We start from the raw sequence: 12393 nt of genomic DNA, 5'->3' as shown, positions 1-12393 counted from the left end.
GCACAGGGGAAGGGCTCTCACGGTAGCTACGCTTTCTGATAATTTTTAAGTTGACTCTGAAATCTACCTCTTTATCCTGTCTCAATTTTATTGTGAAATAAGTGCACACTGATTATGCAAAAGCTTCTGCTTTGCTTTTCTACTGTCCCCAAAACTCACAGTCTACATGTCCACAACAATCATGCTTTCTTCAGTCCATGACTTTCTTCTACCCTGTCACTACACATAGTCCCAAATATCAAATACAACTTAATTTTAAAAGAAATCACTGTTAGTGTGGGAAAAACAGGTGTGGCAGGGGACTAAGTCTTCTTCAAGTGGCAAGGAAAATTCAGCAGGGATGAAGGTGTTGAGAGGTCTGAGGCTAGATCAGGTCAGAAGGTGGGGAGCCAGAGGAGGCTATGTTTATTATGTGCCTATGAATGGGGAGCACTGAGGGTAGAAAACAATCAATCAGAGAGAGAGATGTTATATATCCAGTAAATTACACGGTTGAGAAGACAGAGTACAGTTCTGTATAGTACAAATAAATAATAAAATAATAATAATAATAATAGCTTGAAGACTTCTCCCAGTTAATTCATTAATTTCTAGGCCAACAGACTGTAAGGTCTCTTGTCTCTGGACTCAGAGTTTATTCCTCTAAATTGCTTAGCCTTGGCCTTAACAAGAGATACAATTATTACATCATAAGCAAGAAGCACTCTCGGGTTATCGTTTAGTTTACTCATATTGCTGTCATCCTGCTACCGCCTAACTACATAATTAACTGTCTCCACTATACAAACAAATCTAAGGGAAGTGATAAATGCACGATATATTAGCTTAAAAAAGCATAAGTACCATTTATATACAGAAGTGGGCCATAGTCTATTTGAGATGATAAACTGCCCCATGCAGTTTTTAAAGGCTGTAGACTGACTGCTTTTGAATTCATAATGAAAGAGCAGATAGCACAGGTAGGTCTCATTACCGAACCCAGGCTTCTAAGGAGAGGTTAACAAAGTTGGAACCGCTGGGGCGCTAAGCATGTGAAGGCCGCAGGTATGAGTAAGGGATGCTGGAGTTGTACATACTGTCAAAACTGTGACCTGCGTAAACTGAGCAATGTTTTTTCTGGTCAATGTTTTAAAATTAATTTCTTTTAAATACTCTTATGATCAGAAATAGCTACAGAAACAAATTGTAATTAATACATGATTAAGTGAGAAAATTTTGAGAGATCCTGTAGAGAGGAAAAGAAGTATATATAAAAAAAACGTTGTGGGGGGGACGGGACACAGAGCCGGAGAATAACAGTGGTTATATGTCAATATTGGTCTGAGCCGGAGAATAACAGTGGTTATATGTCAATATTGGTCTGACTTTAGTTATACTGACCTCAAAAGTGAAGAAAGGCTGGCTGGGCTAGGTGGTGGTACGTGTGTAACTTTGGTGTCGTGATGTACCCTACATCCACCCACCCTGTGTAAGGGTCTGATCAGCTCAGCGAAGCGCTGCTTTATGCCAAATAAAGATACCCAAGTGACAAAGGCGGGCATCGAACGGAGTTCTCGGGAAGCTGAGTGGGAACAGAGCTCAGCGGGAATAGCAACACGCACTGTTTCAGCTTCGGGGCATGTGCACTGCTGCCTTCCACTAGGTGCCCAGACGCCTAAGCTCCAGAGCGATTCACAAACCAGGTGAAGACAGGCATTTGCTCAGACACCGCCTACTGGGCTGAGCTCCTCCGGCAAGTTCATACAGAGCTACGACAACAACAGCAGCTGCCACCAAAGGCGCTGGAACTGGGGTGCTGGGGGGTGTTGCAGCACCCCCTGTCTTGACCTGGCTGCCATCATATCCAGGGTTTACAGTTTGGTTCAGTGGCTGTCAGCACCCGCACAATACAAATTGTTCCAGCACCCCTGGCTGCTACCATTGCCCATAACATTTAGCCCAATGGTTAGGGTACTCATTTGGGCTGTGGGAGAACCCTGATCAGTCTCCCCTCCAACTGAGGGGGGAAGAAGGGACTTGAACATGAATCTGCATCTCTTTGGTGAGTGCGCAGACCACTGAGATCTGGGCTATTCTGATGTGGGGCTCCTTCAGTGCACTAAATAATTAGAGTCACTAGAGCAGGGGGGCTGGATCCTGGGTCTGCCTCGTGAGTGCTCTAATCACCAGGCTAGAGAGTCATTCTCATGCTTGTGCTCTCTCTCACACCTCTTTCTCTCTCTGGCCCAACTGACACTTTGAGAGTGAGCGAGAGAGGGAGGGGAACACCCTACCAACTGGGCTAAAAGCGATGAGCTAAGTCCTCCTCCTCTTCCTCCTGCCATGCAGTTACAACACCTCACTCATTTTGTGCATTCAGGCCTAACCTAATTACTCATGAGAATTCAAACCAATATGATCATCCCAAACTCATGCCAAGAAAATCTCCATGATACTTCATATCTATTCATGATAGATATGATATAAATATAGAACTGTTTGTAATGTCTGTATATGAAGGAGTGGTGAAAGTGATGGAGGTGTTTAAAGACAGTGAAAGGAGCAGCTTTCTCACCCTAACCTGTCTTCTCCTCACTTCCCAGCAGTAAAAAGAGAGGAAGAAGCAGTAAATTGTCTAGGTTTGCCACCCATTCCAAAATTATATTGTGGTTGTCGCTATGTGATGACATTGCATCTTTTCATCATAATGTTGCAACATCCTGAAATTTCATAAGGCACAAGCATGGTCAACGCTGCCTCATGAGCTGCATTTAAGATTCAAGTCAATAGTTTAAAACTAACATGATTCAGAACTAGCCTCATTAGAGATAACTAGTCCTGGAGTTAGCTATGAAGACTGTTGTGGAAATAATATTATAAAGCACAAATATTTCTAACCAGCCCCGGGTCAGAAGGCTTGTCCAACAAATGTTCTGAGCAAAATATGCAGCTTGAACGTGAAAGGCAGAAATTTAGGTGAGAAAAAAAACCCCTCTTCCACTGCAGTAAGATGGCTATTGCTACTATTGCTTGAGCAATGCTACGACTATGGTCACATGACCCTGAAATTTGCAAAAGAGTCACTTCGGCAGAGACTAACTGATGATACAGAACATTCAGGGAAAAGACACTTTCATTGAAGGAAACAAAAATATATAGGAGGGGAAAGGTTTTAGTTTAAAGAAAGAATTGTCCCTTGGGTTGAAACTATGACCTTCAATGACCTTGTTTGTGGCTTTGGGTGCTGTTGGTCAGTTTTCCAAGCTGCAGGGCAATCGTTTTTCTCTCAGCTTGGTCTATTTCTCCTCTTTCATATTTTGGCCAAGTTTGATGCTCAGGAAAGTAACAGGTTGATAACGCTGGCAAGTGCAAGGCACACTGTCAGTGTTAGTCAATCTGCTCCACAAGCTGCTTTTACCAGGAACCCTGCTATGCGACACCAGCCCTCTCCTGAGCAGAGACTTCCAACAGTGAAAGACTATGGCATGTGCTGGTTTTGTTATACCGACAAAGCTTCAAATAAGTACTAAGTTAAGACCATCAAACTACTTTCACTTTTGATGTGTCTGATTTTAGTCTCCACAGGCGAAATGTTAGTGTATTTACCCACGCTTTCACCTAGGTTCACTAAAAGGAAAACAGCCAAGACGTCCACTTTGCTATGGGGTTCCTCAAGTTGACCCTGGGCACAGAGCTTGAGAGTCCACGGTCTTTGCTTGGAGTCATCATCAGAGGAAGAGTTTTAAAAAAAAGTTCTCTACTTGATCTGTATCATCAGCAAACAGATGTACGAAGACTGACTGAATGGCTCTATTTAGAAAACGCTGACACTTCTGAACACAGGAGAATCTATAGCTTCTTCTTCCCTTCCAATCTGCCCTAGGCTAGGGCTGATATTTCTTTTTTTACCCACCTTTGCAGTGAATATTCATCTGACTCATTTGGCGTGAAACAGACTAAAAAAGACCTTTTCCGATATTATAATTTTGTAAACATGGTTTGTTTAAAACCTCACAAATTTTATAGCTACGTGTTCCAGAAAAACACCTCTTCTTCAAATTCCTCAGCTGACACATCACCTCTGTGATGTGTTACACCCTGTCACATCACGTTACATTATACAGAGTAAACAGAAGAAAGGTTATAACCTTGGTGTGCATACCAACTGCCATGCAAGTATGTGTTTGCCAGCTATTCCTTCTATATGTATGAATGCTCTCTGAAAATACTAAAATCAGAGAAACTTTAGGGTTGAGGAAGGAGCTAGGGTATATGAGCAAAACACACTTATGATACATTACGAACATGCAGACACACATCTAATGCTAAGTAGATAGAGCATGGAAAGAGAATCTCACAAATGATAGACCACTAATACTCTTTTACATGTACATAGTAGATTTCATCCAGCAGGATTACAAAATGGTTGACAATGAGCCAGATTCTGGCTGCTGTATATACATAAAAGCACAAATGAAACTGCAGGGGCAGAAGGGGAATATTCTGGACTATTTTTGCTCTGAATCTGGCTTCTCCACCAGTCCCCAGACAGGCCACTCCATGGGCTCTTCTGAGGAGTTGCCTATGGGTCAGGAGATACAGTCTGCTGATTGTACACATTCATACCTTGAGCTAGAAATGGCAATTATATACCTCATGCAGGCTTGATATAATACCCACAAACTATATATTTATTACTTCCATAAAAACTGTTATAAGAACACTTTTAAGGTTGCAAAATCAAGCACTCAAAAGCTAGGAAATGTCAGAATTTAGGTTGACTGTGCAGTCCCAGTCTCCTTGTCCCAATCTCTCCCACCACAACTACCACTCTCATTTTACAGCTCCCAGCCTCTATCCCTCCTCATCCTTCCGTCCCAGTTTCTGTCCCCCCTTGACTCCTTGTCCCAGTCTACCTAGCCTACTAGGTTATGGTGTAGGGGTGTTACACGATGGCTAGCTCTTCCCCATTGCTGAATTTTTTTCTGTCTGAAATATCATCTCAAGAAGACAAAAGCGACAGGTCTGGCTAGCCTCAAACTCTTAGCATCTTTTAGGACATAATTGGCAAATACTGTACTGGGGGTATTACAAATAAAATGGGAATCAATTCATTTAAAAATCAAGACCTAAAGTTGAATGGCCTCTTCATTTCATTTGATAGTTTGGGTATTGGTACTTTTAAAAAAACAAGTCACATTCTGTAGCAGACATTAAGTCACAATAAACAAGAAAAAAAGTTAAGGAATGCCATAATTATTCTAAAAACCTGACTGAAAACTATAAATCTCTTTCAAGTTCAGGTACACAGAGCCTTGTGTAGACCCTCTGCAGCTAAGCAAAGAAGCTAGCCTTTGATGTACTTATAATTATTAGGGGCTTAAGATTATGTCTTTAGGCAAAGCTGCCTAGCAGTAGGAAGGTATAGATCAAAACTGACATCATGACACAATGAAGTGAAGATAGGTGAAGAGGAGCCAAAAATAGTTTGGCATAACTCAAGTAAAACAAGTACCTGATGTGATGCTGCTCAAAGACAATGCAAGAAGTAAAGCAATTAGTGACCGGAACTGCTACAATATTAAGAATTGAAGATTTATTCTTCAGTAATGTTTAGAAGAAATGAAAACGTTAAGTAACAAAAAGTAAATGATAAAATCAAGCAGAATGTTCAGCCAGTCAATTCACAAAATGATGTGAAATATGTAACAACAACAACAACGAGGGTCTAACATGTAAACGGAGGAATTCAGAACTGAAGGTGTAGTAGGGCTGAAACCTGCAAGGAACTGAGTGCTCTGAGTTCCCACTGAAACTAATGGCAATTGAGAGCCCTCAGCATCTTGCATGACCAAGCCCTAATCCATCTTTAACTCATCCTGTTGTTCCTGAGTATTTGTGGAACCTCAGGTCAGCATGTGGTCCGGATCCAAAGTCCATTGACGTAAATGGGAATTTTTCTACAGACTTCAGTGGGTTTTGGATCAGATCCTATATGCGGCAAAACGTAAGCATAACTAAATGACTTAAAGAGATGCGGGGAAGCTTAATAATGCACTCATTATGCCTGGCCCAGTATTCTGAAAGGTCACATGGTGGAACTCATTTCTCACTATAGGTTAACTGCCAATTGTGTGTAAAAGGAGCATTTTGGATTCAAATGGGTATTTCTTTGCCTCCTGGGGGAAAGAGTTATATTATTGGAATACTCTAAGCAAATTATTTGGCTCCTGAGGATTTGATTGACTTAAACTGGGAATCTAAATAAATGAACAGGAGCTCCAGTATTTAAGTTGGAGGCCCTAACTTTTTAGAACACTTGAACATAAAGTTATGCGCATCATGTCCCTTGTCATTTGAAGGCCAGCGCTGGAATATTCTTATCTGGAACAATTAGATATTGCTTTATTTTTACTGTACAATACAACTTTATTTTGGATAACACCTTTTATACATACTATATCCCAAAACATTTTGCAGCATGAAATAATAAATAACAACAGAGGAAGAGAGAAATCAGGAGAAAAGGTAAGTTTTCATCTAAAATTTTAAATGTGATGGAAAGACAATGAGGCAGGTAGATATGAGAAAGCTGTTCCAGATGGGCGGAGGCTGTCTCGCCAGCAGTGGAGAGGGTGTGTGAGGGGACCGAAGAAAGGCTATTGCTGGAAGAATGAAAGGAGTGGTGAGGGAACTGAAGAGAAATGAACTCTATCAGATAATAATAAATAATAATAATAATAATAATAATGATTAATAGAAACAAGATGAGAAGATAACAGAGTATGAAGAACTCTAACACAAAGTGAAATGATGATGGCAAACTAGAGCAAAGCCAATCCCAGTGATTATTAGAGCACTTGGAGCAATCCCTAAGGGTATGAATGAGCAGCTCAAGAACACATTAGGAGTGCAAGACACCACGATCAGTGACCTCCAAAAGACAGCGTTCTTAGACATTGTGAGAATTTCAAGGAAAGTCAACGAGAACGAGTGCATTTGAGCACCTAAAATGCAGGAATTCTCCGACGGGTTTAATGGAAGTCCTGACTACTCAAACATACAGAGTTGGTTCGGGATCAGAATATATGGGTGACTCACAGGGATAAATTTTGGACAGTAGCTTCCCCTTTTTATGCTTAAAGATCTTATATGTTGTGAAGGCCATTTGTTTAAAAGAAATTCCCATGATGTAATACAATCTAATAACAGTAATAATATAATAACAATAACACCACCTTGTTCTTATATAGCTCTTTTCATCAGTAGATCTCAAAGCACTTTACAAAGATAAGCTAATGCAAGTCCCTGGATAATTACAAAAGCAAGGAGGGCGATTTTAAATTTGATTTTGAAATGCAAGTGGAACCAGTGGAATTCTCTGAGAATGAGGTGATCTGCCTGAGTTCTTTGTAGCTACTCCTCCTAGCTTTCTCCTACTATATAGTCTATGAGAAGAAATATTGCAGAATATCTGTATCATTGTAGCTGGGTATTTAAAAATATTTCTTTTTTTTTTTTAAGGGAAAAATCTCAAATTTTTTTCTTGTCAACTAATGGACCACTGAGTAAGTCAGCCCCAAAGGGCTTTTTAGAACAGTGGAATTATCACATCTCCAGTTGTTTGATTAAGGTACCACTGTTAAAAACATTGCCTAAACATTAGAGCTACTAATATTTTAAATTTAATTTCTAAGTAAAGGTATAGGGCTTCACAGTTTGCCTTTGAACTATGCAGCATTTATCTGTCTTTCTTGTCACAACATGAATCCCTTTTGGGTGAAAGCTATTGATTTGAAGGTTAAAATAAATTCATCTTGCTGGGCTCTAATGTAATTTGTTGGAAGCTGGCCTTGGGAAACTTTCTGCATTTACTACATATGCTCTTCATTGGGTATTCATAGTGCAGTAATGTTTGAATGGCTGAGTTCTTTACCTCCATGATCATTATTAAACATGGCATTTCTTAACACATTGTGCCTTGTGAGTTCTTTGTAGCTTTGTAGCTGTGGTTTGCATTAGCAATCTATAGTCTACTGAATTGAACAGATGTGCTCTTCTACAGTGGAGAAAACAATATCTAGTTATTTGTGCTCTGGTAGGGTATATACAAGAGCTAATACAAATCCTCTACTAGTAAGCCTAGATTTCTCTTTACTAGATATTTTAAAAAAATGTCTATATTGTTCACATCAATACAGCTAACTGAGGAGTACAGAACAAGCTTCAGGACAAGGTTATAGTGAAATCACTGAGCCTTTGCCAAGAAGCTTGTGTTAAAGATCTGCTGTGGAAGTAATTCAACAGAATTTAACTTTGGTCCAAAACTAGATTAAAGACAGCCATAAAATCCACAGCCACCTGTCTCCAGTTCAAATTGGAGTTGGAGAAAAGGGAAGGACTTTGCATTTCTACTCTGGGAAAGTGTACAGTGCCATTATTTTGATCTCATAATACCACACGATGTATTCTCATAGGATTTCAAACATCAAATCCGTTGAGAATGCTTTCTCTTAAAAAGCTTTTATCGAATTAATCTAACAATGTCTGTTTAGGCCTAGATCAAGGGCAAGGAACAGCAGAGAGCCCAGCTGACTCCACTTTCCCCCTGCAAAACCCTGAGCGAAACTAGCTGTGTTTTACCTCCTGAAACACAAAGGAATTTCAGTGGTTCTACAGTGTTTTCATCAGAATCATCCAGGCATTCTTATTGGCCATAGGATCCTTTGACAGTTGATTCTTGGATATATGCATGGCAAACTCTGACCATATAAGGAGCTCAAATGAATTAAAAATCCAGAAATTACACTGAGGAAAAATTGCGTCCTTTGCAACATTAAGTCTGGCTTTTGCCGTGTTACACTGAGCTATGCTCAACCAGAATGTGGATGGGAGGGATTGGTACAGGGATAATATGCCACTGAGAGATAAATGGTTTGGGGGACAAATATTATTTAGGGAGGGAACTCATCCTCTGGCCTTCATGAGTCATCCCTTGATTTTACCATCACCTTACAGAGCCCCTTCCCTACCTTAGCATAGAACTTGGGCCCAGCTGCTTCTATGATACACCACTTGCACATCACACTGTCTGTTTGCTTTGACTGCTGCCTTCTCATTGAAATTTGCAGTGCAAGTGAAGGGTTTGATCTAGGAAGCCTCAAAGTTTTGGGCCCCACACTACAAGAAGGATGTGGAAAAATTGGAAAGAGTCCAGCAGAGGGCAACAAAAAGGATTAGGGGACTGGAACACATGAGTTATGAGGAGAGGCTGAGGGAACTGGGGATGTTTAGTCTACGGAAGAGAAGAATGAGGGGGGATTTGATAGCTGCTTTCAACTACCTGAAAGGGGGTTCCAAAGAGGATGGCTCTAGACTGTTCTCAGTGGCAGCAGATGACAGAACAAGGAGTAATGGTCTCAGGTTGCAGTGGGGGAGATTTAGATTGGATATTAGGAAAAAATTTTTCACTAGGAGGGTGGTGAAACACTGGAATGCGTTACCTAGGGAGGTGGTGGAATCTCCTTCCTTAGAAGTTTTTAAGGTCAGGCTTGACAAAGCCCTGGCTGGGATGATTTAATTGGGGATCGGTCCTGCTTTGGGCAGGGGGTTGGACTAGATGACCTCCTGAGGTCCCTTCCAACCCTGATATTCTATGATTCTATGAAATGCCCTTGAAACAGAATAGCAGAAGAGAGGAATGCGGGCAGATGGCACTAGAATGGCATGAAGAGAAACAGGGAGTGGGAAACAGGATGGATGAAAGGTCTGGGGTCACAAGATGGTGAAGAGGAAAAGTAAGAGGTGGGAAGGGAAAACAGATAAGGGAGCTGGATAAAAGCCTGGCTTCAATAAAAGGGGCCTGGACACTCAGACTGTCTCTCAAAAATGGGAATCACAATACACTGGGGCAGCTGGTAACTTAATTTTTCTATGCACCCTTAAATGGACATGTAGTATTTTGTACTGCTGCATACATGGTCTGTAATGAAAGATTCTGTTGTAATACATACACTCCAAGAGACAAAGTTAAGATTGTTTGAAGAGTAACTCTGACGCTTCTGACTTTTGCATGATTCACTTCTCCGAGTTAGTGTTGCATGGACACTGTAATTTACATATAGGGTGGTCACTGAGTTTGCTTGTTTTGAGTGGTTAAACAATGCCCAGGCCTCAGAAAACCTTCTTTGCTAATGATTCTTCCTTGGGTCACAAATTTAAAATTAAAGCAGCATAATTCAAAAGTTCAGTGTATGTTTAGAAGCAAAAGAAAACAAAACCGTTAGCTCTGTTTTCAAGTACTTAGGGCCCTATCCAGTTCCTGAACTCATGGCAAGATTCCCACTGATGTCAGTAGAAACTGAATCAAACCCTTAGTGCTCCACTGTTAATATAATGAGGCTTCACTACAATTTATCAGGGGGGCATTGCATGTACTAAAAAATGTAAACCACCCCGATATTAATTATTCAGAAAATGACAACATCTTAAAGACCATGGTTAAAGATGATGGATTGACTTTATCATTTACAATGAAGGAGTTTACTTTAAAATAATAATAATTAGCAGTTACAGAGAGAGGGCTTTCCATGCAAGATTTTTCATACACTTCAAAAGCATTAATTTAACCTCATAAAATCTCTAAGTATTAGTATTTCTATTTTACACATAATGAAACAGACTCAGCGAGATTAAGGGCTAAACTTGTAGCATTAAGTGTGTACAACTGCATACATACATGTGTGCCTGACTAACTCTTACTCGCAAATATGCTATGTGCCCACACAAGTCAGATTTTTACAAGCACACATAGCCCATTAGGCACTGAACTAGCAACATGCACACAAAAATACTTGACTTGCACATATACATTGGTATTTGCATTCATAATCAGATATGTACAAATGTAAACTCACAGTTATAATCTTCTATTTTTGACAATCTGGCCCTAAAAAAACTTGCCTAACCCAAGTTCACACAAATTTTCCTTCAGTGAACTGTGGCCACTGGGCGCTGCGGACGGCCGTGCCTGCGGACGGTTAATGTAAACAAACTGTCTTGCGGCCTGCCAGCGGATTACCTTGACGGGCCACAGGTTGCCCACCCCTGGCTACTATGCTCTTTCTTTCTCTCTTACATAGGGATCTTGCCTGGAATCTTCTCCTGACTTCCCCGCCCTCTGATTCCTGCTACAAATTTAAAGAAACAGAACAGTCTCCGTATCTTTACGCTTCTCTTTAAAGAGGTTAAGTGAGAACACAAGAAATGATCAAACTTCTACTTTGTGGGGGGAAGAGAAGTGCAAGTTGTTTTGCCCAGCCTGCCAAGTTACTGACCCAGCTATGGGCACAGTGCCGCAATCTTTGCTCACATAGATATTTCTTACTCAAATACCAAGTCCCATTGACTGCAACAGACCTACTTTGGAGCCGGATGGTGAAGCCCTTGCTCAGACTGGAGAGCATTTACCTCAACTGAGTACTTCCAGAGGCTTCACAAAGTAAATCCCATTGTCTTCACCAGGACTACTTGTGTGAGTAAATGCTCAGCCAGGTGAGTAAGGTTTCCACAACCTGGTCCTTAATAAATAAAGTTGACTTGTGTGAATAAGGATTTCAGGATCAGGACCCTTCGCACTTAATCTCATTACAATGTGCATGGAATTCATTAACCCTTTTTCTTATTTTCTATAAAACTGTGGTGATTTACTCTCTTTTGCTTTGCAGCCCACACATTGACACAATTCTCATTTATATACCCAAAGGCAAAGCAATGCTGTTTTCATAAGCTTACCTCCTTCTCCTCAAATAAAGACACCACCTTCTTTTCCAAGAAAACAATTCAAATTAACCAATAACACCCTACAAGTATAACATCGTGGTGATGCAGAACAAGTATTGATTAAAACAAAAAGGGCTTTTTAAAAACAGCATTAATTCTTACCAACTCCAGTAGTTATTGATTCTGCATCAATGTCGTTAGCCTTTTTCTTTGCCACTTCAGCTAGTGCCAATTCACCCTTATCTACTGCAAGGTAATGGATGTCCTTTGGAAATAAAGCAAAATAAAAGATTAATCTAAAATGAATCAGACAAGTAACAAAGGAGAATTTGAAAGAAAGAGGCTCTTTTCTTCCTTAGATCGCAAACACAAATGGAACAGATGAACCTACTGTTATATTTTAATTTTCTTTGTACTATTCTTTCCCGATGCAAATTTATTAACCCTACTCATGTTGTTGAAAGAAAAGTCTCTGGTTAATAAATAAAACACTGACCATCCATGAACCGATAAAAGGGAGGCTGACGACTTTGCATGTATAACTGAAACTTTAGCTGGATGCTTTAGGACTCTGGTGCAGCAGACCCTAGCTGCCGCAACATGAACCAAGTGGGATTGGCTGGCAGGTGGCTT

The 12393-nt window shown here is 40.5% G+C and overlaps 1 protein-coding gene across 4 annotated transcripts in view; it reads right to left on the bottom strand.

Moving 5' to 3' along the window:
* WDPCP (WD repeat containing planar cell polarity effector) overlaps window positions 1–12393 on the bottom strand; it is a 281255-nt gene that overhangs the window by 58319 nt on the left and 210543 nt on the right. For all 4 annotated transcript variants that reach the window (XM_084623394.1, XM_084623391.1, XM_084623392.1 and 1 more), the window contains one exon: window positions 11923–12025. In XM_084623394.1, the coding sequence (XP_084479520.1) occupies window positions 11923–12025 (103 nt within the window). The remainder of the gene's footprint in view (window positions 1–11922; window positions 12026–12393) is intronic.

The sequence above is a fragment of the Lepidochelys olivacea genome (genome assembly GCF_965140295.1).
Source record: "Lepidochelys olivacea isolate rLepOli2 genome assembly, chromosome: 3".
Lineage (NCBI taxonomy): Eukaryota > Metazoa > Chordata > Testudines > Cheloniidae > Lepidochelys > Lepidochelys olivacea.
The sequence above is the reverse complement of the archived record's forward strand: the minus strand, read 5'-3'. Positions and strand labels throughout refer to the sequence as shown.